Consider the following 17,199-nt stretch of genomic DNA (forward strand, 5'->3'; position numbering starts at 1 on the left):
TGACCTCTGTACTACACAGTACAAAACGTAACATTCACACAAAGTGCGTCATGGGCTTGTGGTGTCCATCAAGATTAGTATTGCAGCTTAAATGGGCTGAAATGGAATGAAAACGCATTGGGATTCAGTGGGAAGGGGGGGAATTTCACGGATCAATGATTTTCCCTTCACTTCTTACACTTCTGTTTTGATTAGCATTCGTATGGGTGAGCGACGAGCGTATTGCTTTTCAATGAGTACATAATCCCCCATTGTGGTCTGTCTACATGCGTTATTGTAATAATTCAGTTTTTTTTTGTTTTTTTTTCAGTATTACAGTTCAGTGCCCAGTGCAGATTCTAATCTACTGCAAAGGGAATGAGACAGAACTCAGAGCACACCATTAATCATGCACCGCATCACTCCTAGAATATTGATTCTGAAAATATTAATGCAGTCAACTCTGATTAAACATCATATAGACACTGGAACAGATCATATTTACATAGGCGTTCAGTAAATGGAGCGCAAAGTACTTTTTAACATTACTAGAGAATATTCGGAGTGCTCAAGGAGTAACTGGCTTATAAAGATGACCTAAGACTCGTTCGTAGGTAGTAGAGAATTATGCACAAATGAAATGAATTCAGCATAGTTGGAATGCTTAAGATAGTGCAGGATACTAATGTGTAACCTCATACCATGGTGAGACTGTGAGCGCAGAAAAAAAAAAACATTTTTGAACTTTGCTTTCACACAAAACAACCAAAAGTTCCTGCTAATTGTACCACTGCTTCATTCATAAGGTTTACCGACAAGCTATGCATTAGTCAGTGCCCTGCAGATAACAAGGAATGGGCATTATTAAGTATTTATCTGTCCTTCATAGTCATTCAAAACTTCAATCTTTCAGATCTCACGATCCCAATTAGTACATTCTATAGACATCAAGCCTAGTCATTAAATAGCTAGAAACCTTAGAAGTGCAATACTATTGTCCTACAGGAATAAGCAAGAAATAAATGCCAGAGTAGTTGCTGAAAAGTCTTATATATATATATAAGTTGGACTGCAAAACAAAGTCAAGGGTCAACTCTCCAAAAAGACTTCAAACTATGTAAACCTAAGATGAATGTAAACCTAACTTGAAGCAAAGGATTCGCCGCCTTCTGGTCCAAGTCCAAAGATGGCTGGGGATATTAGTTCCACCAGAGAAAAAAAGAGAATAATACAGAATCAATACCTATATAGTGTCCCTTTGTTGTAAGTACCACCCACAGTGGTGTCAAAAAAAACAAAAAAAACAAACAAAAGAGTACCAAATCCAAAGACTCATGCTAAAATCTGACCTTGCAAAAGCAGATCTAAAGGAATGCCCATTAGAAGTGCTTTTTGGTCCAGGTCATCTAGGTCCATGTAACCCCCTGCCGACGCCTTCCTCTTACATTACAGCAAAGACAAACAGGAGATCTAGTAACATAAGGTCAACGGAAGTGAACCATGCTCTCTAATATGGGCGGTACAGTACCAGAGTTAGGGCTAGGGCTCATGATGAGACCTTCACCCAGGGAAAGACTTCTCCCCTGGGTAAAAGTCACACACCGTGGCCCTGGTCTTGGTTGTGGTGGTGGTGGTGGTGGTCCTGGTTGGGGCTAAGCCTCCGACTCCAGGTCTTCTTGTCCCGCTCCGTTGGCCGTGTCGCCGGTCTCAGGCTCCAACAGCAGGAACTTGCCGTCGTTGGTTAGAGGCATGGACTTCATTAGCTGGGCCAGCGCCTCGGGGTCCTTGTGTACAACCAGAATGGATTCGGTTACAAGAAGAACTCTTGAATCTAACTGATTAAGAGTGTACTTGATTTTTTATGTAAATTCCTCATATTAGCGCTAATGAATGTTGAATATATTTTGTGTCACCTGCCTTGCGATCTCTACATCATAGCTCTCTGGCTTAGTTGTGACATCCTCTATGATTTTATTTATGCTTTTAAAGTCAGTGAATAAATCCAAAAGCCTAGTGATGGGTTTTGACTTCAAATGCAGTAAGTGTTTTAGATATGTTTCCAACGATGGTTACTGGTGTTACCTTCTTGGCTTCTATTATATCCTTCCCCAAGCTTATGGTGTAACATATCTGTGAATAAAAACAAAATACAGTCAAATAAACTTCAAGGATCATTCAAAATGCATCAAGACGATTCCTGTGCCCCATCCCCACCCCACCCCACTGAGAAAATGTCACAGTGTTTGGTGAATTGACCTTTTCCCCCTCTGTGTTGCTCTCGAAGACGAAGGCGCTAAACGAGGGCTCTCCCTCCTCGTCTCCGTCGCTCCAGTCCCTGCCCTCCACCACGAAGCCCATCAGCCTCCCGTTCTCCTGGTGGGCCGCAAACTGACACACCTCCCCAAGCTGGAACTGAGGAGCGGGGGAGTGAAAACAAATATGGGGGGTTGGGAGATGTAGTAGAGTCGATATAACACGGCTAAAGCTGACAGTATAGAAAAAGAGAAAGGGAGAGGTCTAACAATACTTACACTTATCCTTGTTACTTGAGTCTGAGGGTCAATCAACCTATTGTGAAGACATGACACAATGGAGACGGTTATGGGAAGACAGTAATACTACACAGGTCCTTCTCTTTTGAGTGGAACAGTCTGTATTAGTGCGTTTCCCTCGTTGATAATGGTTGTACATGTTTTTCTGGAATACTATTCAGCAACTGCACTCACATTGTCCTCACTCTCTAAGTGAATGCATCCCATCTTTCAGCCTGTTCTCTTATCCAAGGATGTGCGCTTACACGAGGTGAATCATATTACAAATGTGAAAATCAATAATGGGTTATAGAACAACTCATCTTTGAATGTTTGGTTGGACAGGCTTTTTGTTGGATACAAAAGAGCTCCTTGTCACAGAGCGAAGTCTTTATAAATGCTTTGATGGCACTTTAGAGAGTTTTTGCTCCAAGGTCTTTTCTCTCTCTACTCTCAAAGCAGTGATGTGAAGGGCAACTTTTTGGCCAACTCTAATGAGCGCCCAATCAGTGCCCAAGGAGTTGCCTCAGCCTGCCTCATTGTTGGCAGGAAACATTTTGATTGAAGCATGTCATTGAGCACTCCATCTACATTGCTGAATGCATCACCACCCGTATACTCTGCAACGGTACAGTTAATTCAGTAGAGTCTGCAGTGTTCTCAGAGGCGGTATTCATAAAAATTATATTTGAACTCTTCTGGATCGTACCTGAGGCAGCTGCTGGTGACCATGAGGTGGGACTCGGTGGTCCTGAAGATGTTGTGGATGGCCCGGGCGGCCAGCACCTGCCTCATGGCCTCATAGATCACTTCCTGATTGTTGCCACAGCGCACCGCCATGGAGCCCAGGAACCGCACAGCAAACACCTGCTGCAGGAGGGAGTCTGCAGAAAGACACACACCCGCACACAAACATATAAAAAAAACTAGAGGGGCACTCGGAGAGCGCAGACCTCCGCCAAGGCCAATGTTCGTGCTATTATTGCTTGTTCGTGAGGCTTGTTTGTGAGTCGGATCTGGATCCGCTCCAAAATGTAATGGGTTCTTCCTTGGCCCACGCTACACCCTTCCACGAAATTTCATGAAAATCGGGCCAGTAGTTTTTCCGTAATCCTGCTGACAAACAGACAAACAAACAAACGGCACCGAATACATAACCTCCTTGGCGGAGGTAAAAAAAGAAAGGCAGAGACACACAAGAACAGCAAACATAGAAACATGGGAACAAACATAGAGGTAGGTAAACACAGATACACAACAATCCTGGAGAATGTGAAAGTGGTCCATTAAATTGCATTTGGACAAGGAAAATGATTACCGTCGCTTTCTGTGGAACAGTCATCATCCGTCTCTCCAAATGGATTTGTACGCCTGTCAGGAAGGGAACACACATCGACAAAAGAAAAACCAAACAATTAAACCCCTGCGTTGAGCTATTAAGAAGCATCCCACTTCCTGGAAATGATATAATAATCATTATGAGGACGGCTTTCAGGAAATTAGCCTCGTCTACCCACCCGTATCTCGTCTCTATCCCTCTGTCACAACTACACAAGCACCCACCCACCCCTTCCTGCCCCACTTATCCCCTCACCTCCCCCCGCCTCTGTTCTGGTCCTGGAACTCGGAGGCCGGCAGCATGATGTCGAACTGAATGGGCGTCCCGGGGGCTATCAGGTCCTCCGGTTCCGGAGCAGCCCCCGGCTTCTGAGAAACGCCACCGCCGGCCTGTACACCTCCCGGCTTCGCTCTACAGGAACAGAGAAATAAATGGATGGAGGGAGGAGGGAGAGAGAGAGAGAGAGAGAGGATGAGTTTAAAGGAATACACCAAGCTTTTGGAGAGTGGCCCGCTGGTCAACTTACCAATTTAGTGAAGACAACACTGACAGCAAAATCATTCACGTGTCCCTGGTAGATGGTTTGCTCAGGTGCCGCAATTCTTTAGCATACATGATGAGTGATAGTAGGCGACTTCATTATCTCAAGAGTAAGAAAATTAGAAATGTTCTCTAACCTCTAACATCTCTAACATTAAGCATATCATTTAGTCTCCGAGTCTAGCAGTTTTGTGTAGGAGATCTGTAAAATTTACTGTAATACAAAAATAACATACTGTTTTGAACTATCAGGGACTAGTTTCATTGTTTCTATAGGAAATAGGAATAGGAGACTGTGTACTACAGCTAAAAATCACTACACAGTGTATGAATACATGGTTGCTCACCTAAAGTAGTTCCAAAAATAAACCAGGCCACATCAGTGATGATATTTATATATATATAATGATATTTCGTTTTTTACATTTATGAATCTACAGGCCATATGATAAAATCCACGACTAAAAAGGTCAGTCTTGTTACCTTGTCTAACGCTAGTCTATTATTGCTCAAAATAGTGTATGCTTAAGTGTTAGTGTGAAGCACAGGAGCAAACAATCTACCGGGGACACATGGATGATTTTGGTGTCTATGTCCTCATCACTTAATGGGTTAAGCTGACCAAAAGTTTGATGTACTCCTTTAAGAAGTGACGCGAGTAGTAGTGGAGACCTTTGTCAGGTGAGGCAAAAAGAATCAGAAAGTTAATGTGTCATTATCACAGAGATAAAACGCACACCTTCATTTTAGTTCAGTGATCATTATCTGACACATTCTCCCTCCTTCCCTTTCAAGGCGAACTGACATATCAGAATCACTTTATTCACCAAGTACAAATAAATGTCTTTGTCTCGGTCGCATTGTTGCAGAGACACAATGAAAACTTACTTGACAGTAAATATTGACACAAATGGTACAAGGCTGAAAGGACTTCACACACAGATCAAAATGACAAGAAACACATACAAATTGAAAACAGTGGCACATGCACTCTCAAAATGGCTGAGAGCACAAGATTAAAACAAATTATGGTACTTTTTAAAAGGACAGTCATTAACAGTCCTTGGTTTTCATTTTATGATAACAGATATTGAGTGATGAACTTCAGGTAAAGATATGTGGTGTTATGAAAATGGAACTTTTTATCTTCAACATTTGTATGAGCAGCATGGCTGACCTGTCAGGGTTGGGTGAGCCTTCCTGTCTCTTCTCGAAGCTGGTGATGGGGGTGACTGCCTGGATGGCTGTTTGGTTCAGCCGGATGGCCACAGCCTATCAATAAGAAACGGGGGTACAGTGAAGTATCTCTGCATCAGTGTGTGAGTCATATATATAAAACCACACGAGGGTGCAGTTTTGCCTCAAACGTTTAAGTGGAATTGTATGAATCAGAGCAAGGATTACTGTATGAGTTATAATACATACATACTTCAAATCAAAACACAATAATTATGAAATAGAGGATCTTATCAAGGATTATATATGAAGGAGCTCATCTCTACCCCATGTTGCTTTATTCTATTTAGTGGTAATTTATTTCAACAAGATTTAGAATGGTCCATTCTATTTCAAATAAACCAATTACACAAGGCACAGAGAGGAGGAACGAGACAGAGGAGTGGTAACAGAATGCAAACACATTTGTTTGTATACAAATGAGGAAGTCCATGCCGTTGCACACACACACCCACAACCACACACACACACTTGGAGAAAACGAGGGCAAAAGTCTCCAGTGATAACAGCATTCTCACAGATAAGATATAATCTATGCGTAACACAGAGCTGGCATGATTCAGGCTTCTCTTTGGGGAATAAACATTTCCCTAACAGAGAGCGAACCCTTCTGCAGACAAGCAAGAGTCTGGGACTGAAAAGCAGGACAGGCACACATTAGAGTAAGGGGGGGTGGGGGTGGGGGGGTGGTTAATGTGACAGCGTTGCAACAGAGCCATTAGTTTTTATGGCCCTCAGACAGATAATAAGTACTCTATATTCTGTGCTGCTAATTAACGCCCTCTGATTGGAAAAGGTTTGGTGTAAAAACAAAGGATATGTCTCACTGTGCCTGATCAAATCAGAGCAACATGGTTGAAGTTCTAACTTACCAAGGTCAATAAAATGTTACAGATTTCACGTTGTGTTCCTAGATGTCTGCTTTAGTTTGTGTCTGTTTGAATTTGCATTTGTATTTGCCTATGCACTGTATATATATGTGTGTGTATTTGTGAGAGTTTGAGTGCATGTACTGTATGTGCATGGGTATGAGAGTGTGTGTGGGAGCATACGTTACCTCTGGGTTGTCGGTCAGGTAGATCTGTCTGGAGATGTTGTTCACAGTGCAGATCCACTGAGGAGGAAAACGCAGAGACGTACATTAAGACTTTCTCAAGCTCAAACACAAGCCGCTTCAAATCACTTGACTGATACCAGTTGTGACAGGCCAGTCAGATGTGTCCAAGCACAAAACCAAATACGAAGAACACGCAAAATGAATCTGGACAGCTCCACTTTTGTTGTGCGCCTGATACTGCTACCAGCAGAGATTTTTGAGACATAGATGTAAAACTACAGGGAGGAGCAGATGCAGCGGTTAAAAGTGATACTTACCTCCTCATATTCCTTTTTGCTCTCAGCTTGTAGAATCATTGACCTAGAAGTGAAGATGATGACAGAGAGAATTAAGAGGAGAAATGGCAAAAAAAAAGAAACAGAAAAGAAACGTTTTGTATAGTGACTCGCTGAATTAAATGTTTGATCTGTGAGTGCATTGGAGCAGCTATCTGCAGTCTGCACAGCACATACAATATACCCAACATCTCATACATACTCGTACATACAGAACTGTACATACGTTTTGCCAGTGGGGGAGGTTATCTGAAAACAGTAGCGTCTGTCCTCACACTCCACGGCCATGACGGAGCTGTTGTCCAGGTCCAGCACCATGCCGCCCGCCACCGCCCCCCGCGGCTGGCACATGAGGTTCCCTCCCTGTGTGAAGAAGTAAAGTCGGTCCCAGGCTGTGGTCACTAGGCCCGTTTTACTGGAGCGTAGAGAAAAAGAAAGACAGCGGGAGAAAGAGAAGATCAAGGTCAGGGTCACGGATGAGATTGGCTTGCGCTGCCAAAAGTGGCATAATATACATTGTTATGAGTGGTAGTGGTTCAAGGCTACATAAAGAATAAAAACGTCACTGTACAAACAAGCAATTAAAGCTTAATGCAATTTCCCTCTGTTTCAAAACAGAGCAACATGTGCATGACTCATCTGAAATGCTCAAACCCATCATATTGTACATTTCCTCTTAAAAGCACTTCCATTTACTTCTATTAAAATCAAAAGCAAGTTTTCTCTCGCAAAAGAGATATTGTGTCTCAAGAGACTTCCTGGATGAATAAACAAAATCAAAATCTGCTATGGGTGACTCAGACCCTTACGCTGAGAAACCATTCGAAATAGCAAATGTTCTCCGGACACAGCTCCATTTGACAAGCGTTTGAGGCTGCTGGCATGGTGTCATTAAACAGAATGGCATTCTGCAGAAACCTTTTCTCTGGTGTCACAGACATTTGTCAAAGACTTTGGATGTATATGAGGGAGAGACGGTGTTTGACAGCTCTGACATTTCACTAAATCACATTGTGGGCTACGCTGCAGTTCTGCCCCCCGAAGCCATTAAAGAAGTTTCCCCCCTCATATATCCACACTGCAATAAGCTGACAGCGCACACTGTCAACATGTTACCTGACCCACCCTGTCTGGCTTGACAGACTTATCGTTTACTGCGGTCACATTTATTTCCAGCAGTTAAAGCAAGAAAAGCAAAAATACTCTACTATAGTTTACTCAATTGTGTTTATCAATTCAAACATGCAAACATTCAACGACTGTGCATTCATTGTGCTATCTGTCTGCTGCCCCAAACTGAAACCCCTAACAAAAATGAAATGTCAGATGCATGAGAAGGGGCCAAACTCAATGCTCATTCTTCATTTGTTTTGTTTGTCACACCCTTCTGGAAATATCGACTACCTAGACATGCTACCTGAATGGGAAGTTTCCTTGGATTTGAGATAGGGCCACAAATGAGTGTGACTGGACTTACTTCCTGATGTTGAGGTAGCCGGCCTTCTGGATAAGCGTGCGATTGACAGGCTCGGTGTCTTTGTCTGGCATATAGACAGTGTCCTCCACAGACAGAAGCTCCCTCTGGGACAGACGCATGGCCTCGGCCTCAGTATCCAGCTGGGCCTGGATACTACAGAGGACACAGGGTTATTTAAAAAAAAAAAGGGGAATTCCACCAAAAATTGACTTGGAGTTGGATTTTTTTGCAGAACAACAGTAAAGTCAATTTCTTTCAAACTCCCTCTTAAGAATCTACCACAACAAGCCATACTTCATGTTTATCATATCAACGCTAAGGTTCATCACAGACTCAAGTGAAAATCAACATAAATGAGGTAGTCTTTACTTTTGTGTCATGTTGGACACGGAGGAGAGAAAGCTGTCCATCTTCTTTGACACCAGCTCCATGCCTTTCTTGAAGAAGCTGATCTAAAGAGATACGGGAAAATAAGAGCAAGCCGTCCACCTTACAAAAGTTGTCCTGAAAGACACTGATCGAGACACATTGACACAGACACACTGACACTTGGTGCAGGGGTTACTTTGCCCTTTATATTTTGATGTGCTGTGTGGAAGCCATTACAGTCTCACAAGGGTCATAAAATGTGGTGATGGCAAGCTATCTTTGTCTATTGGTCTGTTCACAGTATCTAATGACATGTAGCGTCTATTTGACTGGATTACATTGGAAGTTAGGAGGTACCAGGAGACTTGTTGAAAAGTAAAGCATTGTGTCTGACCTGTATATATATATATATATATAAAAATGTGGCAGTTTTAATGCACAATTGCACTTTTTATACAAATTTCAAAAGACAAATTTCTGGAAACAGACGAAGTCATCTGTTCTAATCTAATTTAAACCATAGGTTAGCATGTAACCTATGGTTTAAATTATATTAGAACAGATTACTTGGTCTGTTACAGGCTTAGGCCTTAGCTTATGATAAGGACCAAGGTATAAATGCATTTTAAAATGGTTTAAACTATTCATGGAGCACCTCATTTAACATTACAGACATTTAAATTAAGATAAATTCCTTGCCAATATGGGTAAATCAATCACTTTTTTTTTTTTTTACAACTGAGGGAGAGGTCTGGCCCAGTTTGTAGGGCAGCAGTAGTTCAGTACCTGTGCCTGTGTGTAGCCTAGCATGGGTTCGAGCATGGCCACTCTCTTGCGATACTGCAGGGCGTTGAGGGCGCAGTAGTACTGCATGGACGCCTGGTGCTGCTTCCTCCGGGAGTAAGCCACCTCCTTCACCAAGTCTGCCTTCAGCTGTCCAGACAGGAGAGGGTTAAACACACCTATGCAAATGCATATGGGTCTGGCATTAACGCAGTATCAACTCAGGCACACACACACATTCTCATACATATGCAAACCCTTGTCTTACTCTCACTCTCATACACGTAAATAACATAGTCACACGCATACACACCAACACACTTGCATGTCTGCATACAGTACATAGACATATTATTATTATTATTATTATTATTATTATTATTATATTACATACACATAGGAGTGAATAGCACAGAAATCTGATCTCTGAAGCCTAGTACAGTACAGTGCATAGTGCTGCTGTAGCCACACTGAAACAGTCAGGTCATGCAGTTGAGGAAACACTAATTCCATCTATCTGTATTTGATCTGCTTGTGAAGCACTCCCAGTGCATTACTAGAGCATCACTGCACTGTAAGACCTTTTACAGCTTTCGATCAATGGGAAAAAGCTCCATGAGTGGAGCTGAGAAAGCACTTCCCAGTCACTCCACCTTCTCATTCTCCTTCTTCTTGGGCAGTCGGCTGTACTTGACCATAGCCGCCTCATGCTCTGCGGGAGAGAGAGTGGGTGTGAGCGTCAGATGATAACTGCAGCCTGAAACATCAGATCATCTTTTTTCAAATTGGTAGAAGTTTGTACGTACCATCAGTGGCGATGCCAAATATTTCCCTCAGCGTGCTGATCTCTGGAACAGTCAATATTTGCAGAATTTTGTTACAAAATGAGTTATCTACCATTTGAAAAAAAAGTAAAAATCACACCTACTTTTGAAAAACAATTGTTAGAACACATTTAAAACAAGTATGGTGCTTTTTAATGGATTAGGCAACTCAATTCCTTGGCTGACAAAATGATAACACTTTTTCAAACTGGATCCCATATTTTACAGATGTTAAATGAACGTTTTGTTGTTTTGTTTTTGTTATATATCCAAAATTGATATTTAAGCTGTTCACTTCAATATTCAAAACACAATAGACAGAAGAACTGGGTCTGTATTCAAAATATATTTTGATCATTAGCTTTGAAATGTATGTGTGTGTGTGTGTGTGTGTGTGGGTGTGGGTGTGTGTGTGTGTGTGTACCTACCTGTGAGGTCCTTCTCTCGGAACTGGATCAAGGGGAAGACCATGCTGTCAGCCATCTGGTTGGCTAGTTCAGAGTGGATGGAGTTCAGCTGGACAACAGAGAGATATGAGACAGAATGTTATTAGAGTATTAAGCACTGCACAAGCACACAAACCGAAGAACTACACTACCCAAACACCTCGGGGGGGTTCAATTTATTTTAATATGTAGCCCTTGCTGCCAATTATTTCCACAACAAGCTGGAAAATCACATTTTCAGTGGAATGGGTGCATAATTGAAGACAAGGCTTCAACCACATCATCAAGTGCCCATATTGTGGAACAGTGCCCTTCGAGAAGAGAATAATAAAATCGGCCGCACACTCTAATACTGGAAATCAGAACCAAATCTCACACAAACAAGCTTGCCATAATTGCTAATGCCTGTCAACACGCAACATTACAAAGCATTTAACAGGTTGACGTCCAGTTAAATACGAATGATTTAGCGGGTGCTAAAGTTCACAGGATTGGGAACAGTCGTAGGTGTAATTCCCACTGTGAAATGAATGCATTCCCTACTGCATGTGATGAGGTAAGGTCAGGCAAACAATCAACTCCTGTGTCCTCTGAGCATGTGTATGTGTGTGTGTGTGTGTGTGTGTGTGTGTGTATGTGCGTGTGTCCTGAATCCTGTTAACCAGGGACTGGGCAGGTCAGTGGAGCCCCATGGTTGAGAGAGGCAGGCCCATCTGTTTTCCCTACATACCTCAGCCACCCCTTCCTTCATCTATCCATCCATCCATCCATCCATCCACCCCTGCCTCCCTCCATCCATCTATCCACTGCCACAGGTCCATCCATCCTGCCATTCCTCTCTTGGCCTCAGTCGAGAATTGGTTCAGGTCTCAGAGGAAGGATAATGTTGAAGTCTGATAAATGTTATGCTTCAGGTTTTTCATGGTGGGCATTTTCTTCGGTAATGCAGATGCAACCTCTTCTGTAACACGGGACAGAACCTGACCGTGACCGAGCAATAGCTCAACATTTCTCTGTGTGGCATGTAAAAGTTCATGCACATGAACGTGGGTACGCGCACAAACACACACACAGCCACACACACATCACAAAAATGCGAACACAGGTCTCACCTCCCCCACGGTTTTGGCGAAGTGCTGCAGCGTGGTGATTACCTCCTCATCACCTTTTCCAAGGGCAAAATTCTAGATAGAAAAAAAACAGGAGGGGAAACGTTTAAACCCATGAAACAGCACACTCTAGCATATCCAGCCACCGCCAGCCCATACTAGAGGCTACGAAGTTAAAAATACGCAATTCTCCCCAGAATTCTGGCATGTCGCCTTGTGGAGAAAGGCCAAAGATGCTAATAAATCCCATGCCAAGATGCTGAGTTTTAAGCTTTCCTAAATAATGTTAAAAAGTGAGTGCATTACAGAACGCTGCAGTAAAATTCTTTGGTTTTTACTATCCGACATCCACTCTGCAATACAGAATGTGTTCCAACAAAGTCAACTGATCCACATCTCTCTCAGCATGATTTAATGGTCCTGCTGTGTTGACTTCAGCAACAATAGTATTTTCACCTCTTGTTAGCTGCGTAGAGCAAGAACCTATGACAGGCTCGCAGCTGGTCCAGGCAAAGTACATCAACATCAAGGTAACTTGCATACTATGGCAAAATGATCTTCTTACACACACACACACACACACACACACACACACACAGAGCTTTCACAAAGACGCATACGCAAAGATGTACATGTGTGCAGATGTGCAAACTCACACGTACGTACACGTGATTTAATTATTTCTTTCAATCATACTCAACTGTTACAGCACATTAACATAGTGATCTGTGTTGTTATACCCAAACTACCCCTGTGAAGACATGTGGGATCAAGTCAGCATCATGAGGCATCTATACTTACTTTCTTCTCATAATCCAGAAGCTGCTGGGAGAGCTGCTCTGTGGCCAATCCCATCTCACTCTGGGGGCACAGATAGAGGAAAATAGGAAATAAGGTTAGTAGGATTAACAGGGATTTTTCCTCCAAGACCGCAGCCCCGATATGTGCCGTTCTCCCTTTGTCTCTTGCATGGGAGAGATCATGTCTGGTTCAGACCGCTCGCTGCTGCTTCCCACGGCGGCTTTTGTGGAGGAAAATGAAGGAATAGCTGGCGAACCAGCGTTAAAGTGAATTTTTACTGAAATAGGCGCTATGTGATGGATCATATACAGTATATATGCCGACTTTACCAGTGGACCCTATCGATTCACAATATGTTAGATAAGGTGTGTACGTTTTCCAGTGAACTAAGAAAACATTTTACTGCCACATCTGAGCATGTTGTTCGATGAGATGTCCTCTTCTTTTCAAAGAGAGAGCAGCGTGTATCAGGACTACTTAGACCCTAACAGCACTAGAGCAGTTTCATAATGCTATCTGCACACTACACTTACCCATTAAATTGCACAGAAAAGTAGGATAGTTTCTAAGGCACGAGGTGACACCATTAAAGTTGTAAAACTGGTTAAAAAGTTTTCTCAGCTGTTTCTATAAGAGCCCTCAAGGCAAAATGTTTCATTAATCAGTATGTACTTGTGTGATGGTGCATGTATGAATGTATGATGTAGCCTGGTTTGGTATTTGTCTAGTCAATAAACCCCCTGCACTCTATCTTTGTTTCAGTGCAAAATCAAACAGTATTCCAGTCTTTTCATGCAAACTTTCAATTACAAATCAACTTTGTCAGGCAAATCTAACCATGACTCCCATTCAGATGTGAAAAAGCCTCCTCGTTTTGCTCTCTGTGTGTGTGTGTGTTTGCACGTGCGTGGCTAATCAGTGTCACCCAGGCACGCTCTTTGTTTCACAGAGCCACAGACAGAGCTAATGGAACAAGTGTGTGCACATCTGTCTGTGGGTGTTTTGTTTTAGTACCTGGGCTCCGAAAACCCTCTGCATTGATTGCAGCAGCTGGTTGGTGTAGTCTGTAAGCGTCCCAGCATCCTCCTCAAACACACTGAGCAGGGAGCGAGTCTGTGGGACAAACATTAACACACTCCTTTGACAAAAATTAAGGGATAAACAGACGAGGCGATGGTTGGATAGTGAGGACTGGGCCTGGGCCAATAGGAGTTTCAAATTAATCTCAGCGTTTGTTTTAACCATCAGTGAGTACCAAATGGGTGTGTTTGGCACATCAGGACAATTCAGATGGTGCTGGGTATGCTGCCAATCACACAGAAGCAAACTAAATTTTTATTTTCAAATGCTTTCCTGTGATTGTCTTACGTTCCTGGCACTCATCCTGTTGTGCTCTGTGCTGAACTCCACACCCATCTGGCAAATAAATAAACTAGGTTTGGTAGGAATGGAAGCTTTAACCCATAACAGAGATGGAGAAGAACATCATGACTGGAAATGGGGAAAAAAAAAGAGAGACTGAGGGGAACAAATGATAGTTGTTTCTGGTATTCACAGGCATATAGAGCCAGTGCTTTGAAGTGATACCAAAGGCATAATGATTTTACTGCAGGGCATGCAGGTACACAAACTGAGAAAATCCTGTCTGGCTGTTATTTTCTTTAGACAGGTGCGGCAGGAAGGTAGGGCAGATAGGCTACAGCAAAGAAGCACACACCCAGCGGCTAAAGTCTGTTTACACTTCGCTTCAGTAGACTTTCACTGCAGAAGAGTTGAGTGTCATTTTACACTAAAACATTATGAGCAGAAATGATCTGGTTGTGTTGACATTTTTTTAAGAAATGCATAAACTGGCACATAGTCCACTTTTAGGGATAGCAAATAACTATTTTCAAGAGCCTGTATTTTAAAGGACAAAAAAATGTACAATATGAGAAATGAGAATGAGAAATATGCTTCCAGCGTGGGTTGCATTCTATCAGAAAAAACAAAAAGGTCAGTGCTTTTTGGAGAATGGATGCAACAGACAGCAGAAAGTATAGGCTACATTAGATGTGTCTACTAGTGAATAGCAAAACTCCTCACTATCCTGTATTTTCAACTTCTCCAACACCTCACCCAGGCCAACAGCATCACTTACATGAGAGAGAAGCCTGGGCTTGGTGAACAAATTTCATATTACAGTACATTCAACCCAGAACACCTGCAAGCATTATCAATCATGGATAAACAGCATATGACAACACAGTATGCAATATATCCGCCCTTGACAGCTACCAGTGCCCTGTTGCAGGATATTGACTAATTCCAATGGAGTCCAATATTGGAAACCCCTCCCACAGCCTGTGAAACAGGCCCTGTACAGGTCCAGATTAGGGTCTCGCCTAAATCTAAGGTCATGAACGACATCGCAAAATAAACAGATAACAAGGGAGTGATTCTGGCTAAGGTTCACGGGTCGTGACATGTTTAAAATGAGCACGGATGCGCCCTGTTTTATCAACAGTCTGGGAGCTGGGAAGCACGACTCATATTACTCCTGGCAGAGAGAGGGGAGCCCTTTAACGAGCGACATGTAAACACAACAGATACAATATAACCGCCGAATATAATTACTAGTTGTGCTCTACTGTATCAACTCCACATTGTTTACAATACGAAGGCGCAGCTACTCCTGACAGCCGTATGCATTCCCATAACAATGAGGCAATTGAGAGCTGTCATCGACCAGTGGAAACAGCCCAACAGCGGAGCGGGACACTGGGCTACTTCACTGCTCGTAACGCCTTTTCAGAAAATTGTGCCTTTATCTTGAGAAACCCGCCCGGGCCTACCTGAGGACTGTCCTGCAAGGCGTCCTCTAACAGCAGTTTGTGATGAACGGCCGGCATCTTGTTAGCGGTGGAGGAAGAAGGGAATGGGGGCTTGAATTATTTAGCGCGTGGACTCGGTTTCCCAGAGATCTTTGTGCGGGAGCAGAGGTGACACGTCGGAGTTGCAGGCGGGCCCAGACTACATCCAACTGAGAGCAACCGGTGACTAGTAAAGAGCACAAACCCCCTCCAACGCAGCTCAACCGCAATATTTATATTTCAGTCACATTGTTCTAGTCTAGAACATGCGATGCTTTGTTTTATAGCAAGGCCACGATGAGCCATGCGCAGTAGACAGGCTGTTAGGAGAGGTACAGTACGTCCATCTGAGGACTCCAGCGGCCATTTCAGTGCCAACTGCGACCCCATGTGGACACGAGGAGAATTTCAGATGGTGAGATGTACAGTATCTAAACATGGTGCTGCTCACAAAACCCACAGCTTTGCACTTCCAGAATAATTCCAAAATGAGATATCAGCATTTGAAAAAAGACTTTTAGAGCTTTTATAAAAAAATATTACTGCAATGAAAGAAAAATCCATTATACTATTAAAGTTCAGAGTCACCTTAACACCTTTGCTTACAAAAATAGATGATAGAATAATCTATTTTATCTTTTGTATCCAGCCTTAAGACTTTAAAGGCATTTGTTTGTACACTGATTTTATGTGTTTGTCCCCACATAAAGTGACAAGACTATGGAGGATTAGCATGCAGTCTGGAATGCATTGGATTGCCAACAGGGCCAGTCTGCGAGGCCCATGCCCTGGGACCCTGGACCACTAAGGTCCCTGAAGCCAGATCCGCTAAATTTGGAATTTAATTGTAATTTTGCACACATATACATTTGCATGCTATCTTGGCTATTTTCAACAGTATGTTTTGTCCAGTTGTTTGCCCAGCCTCCATGATGCTGTGGGCATTTGAATGGGTGGGTACTTGACAGGGCAGATGCACAATGTACAGGGTTGAATGGTGATTGCTGGCAGTGTGTGTGTGTGTGTGTGTGTGTGTGTGTGTAGGGGGGGGGGGGGGGGGGGGGGGGGGGGGGGGATGCTTGCCCTGCGGCCTCTAGCAGGCTAATTTTGGCAATGGGATTAGTTGTTTGGCAAAATAGATGGAGATATACAACATGGTTGAGAAGTCCCATATGCCTTTGAAAATCACATCTCCTCACTAAGTCTGGGGAGTAATCATCCCCCGGCTCCTCTCAACCTTGTTTTGCCTTGGCCATAATTGCCAAATTACAGGCAGAGCATGAGATGTCCTGAGTATTGTTGGAGCTATTGGCTCTCTAATTACTTCACACTTCCTGCAGAGGCTACAAGCATCAGGAAAAAAAAACCTTCCTCAGCTGATCCCATACCAAACGATAAAGTCAGTAACCACCATGTTGTTGTGCTCTTCAAATGTCATATGGCCTGACCTATCAGCTCTCTAATTTCATAGTTCTGCTCTCATTTTCACTTGAGATCTCACTCCATGTAATCTGATCTAAT

The 17,199-nt window shown here is 43.0% G+C and overlaps 1 protein-coding gene across 1 annotated transcript; it reads right to left on the reverse strand.

Annotated features, from left to right (window-relative positions):
• Positions 1–283: 283 nt before the first annotated feature.
• appl2 (adaptor protein, phosphotyrosine interaction, PH domain and leucine zipper containing 2) lies at positions 284–15,717 on the reverse strand. Its single transcript, XM_071897462.2, has 21 exons — positions 15,661–15,717; positions 13,841–13,939; positions 12,827–12,886; positions 12,029–12,100; positions 10,899–10,986; positions 10,453–10,494; positions 10,300–10,358; positions 9,650–9,796; positions 8,864–8,946; positions 8,495–8,647; positions 7,244–7,432; positions 7,000–7,042; positions 6,683–6,739; positions 5,567–5,661; positions 4,105–4,260; positions 3,829–3,881; positions 3,220–3,394; positions 2,511–2,547; positions 2,236–2,391; positions 2,062–2,109; positions 284–1,763 (listed from the first exon to the last, which is right to left on the reverse strand). Exons 1-21 carry the CDS (start codon positions 15,715–15,717, stop codon positions 1,632–1,634), a joined length of 2,001 nt encoding a protein of 666 aa, XP_071753563.1. The 3' UTR covers positions 284–1,631.
• Between the last annotated feature and the right edge of the window lie 1,482 nt (positions 15,718–17,199).

This window comes from Centroberyx gerrardi, chromosome 4, assembly GCF_048128805.1.
Source record: "Centroberyx gerrardi isolate f3 chromosome 4, fCenGer3.hap1.cur.20231027, whole genome shotgun sequence".
NCBI lineage: Eukaryota > Metazoa > Chordata > Actinopteri > Beryciformes > Berycidae > Centroberyx > Centroberyx gerrardi.

Bases quoted from the DNA above. Each gene is read 5' to 3' on its own strand.
- appl2 (XM_071897462.2), bottom strand. From the start codon at position 15,717: ATGCCGGCCGTTCATCACAAACTGCTGTTAGAGGACGCCTTGCAGGAC. The intron at 4,261-5,566 runs GTCAGCCATGCT...CTGTTCCTGTAG, and splicing joins GGCTCACCCAACCCTGACAG to AGCGAAGCCGGGAGGTGTAC. The intron at 2,110-2,235 runs GTCAATTCACCA...TTTTATTCACAG, and splicing joins GCAACACAGAGGGGGAAAAG to ATATGTTACACCATAAGCTT.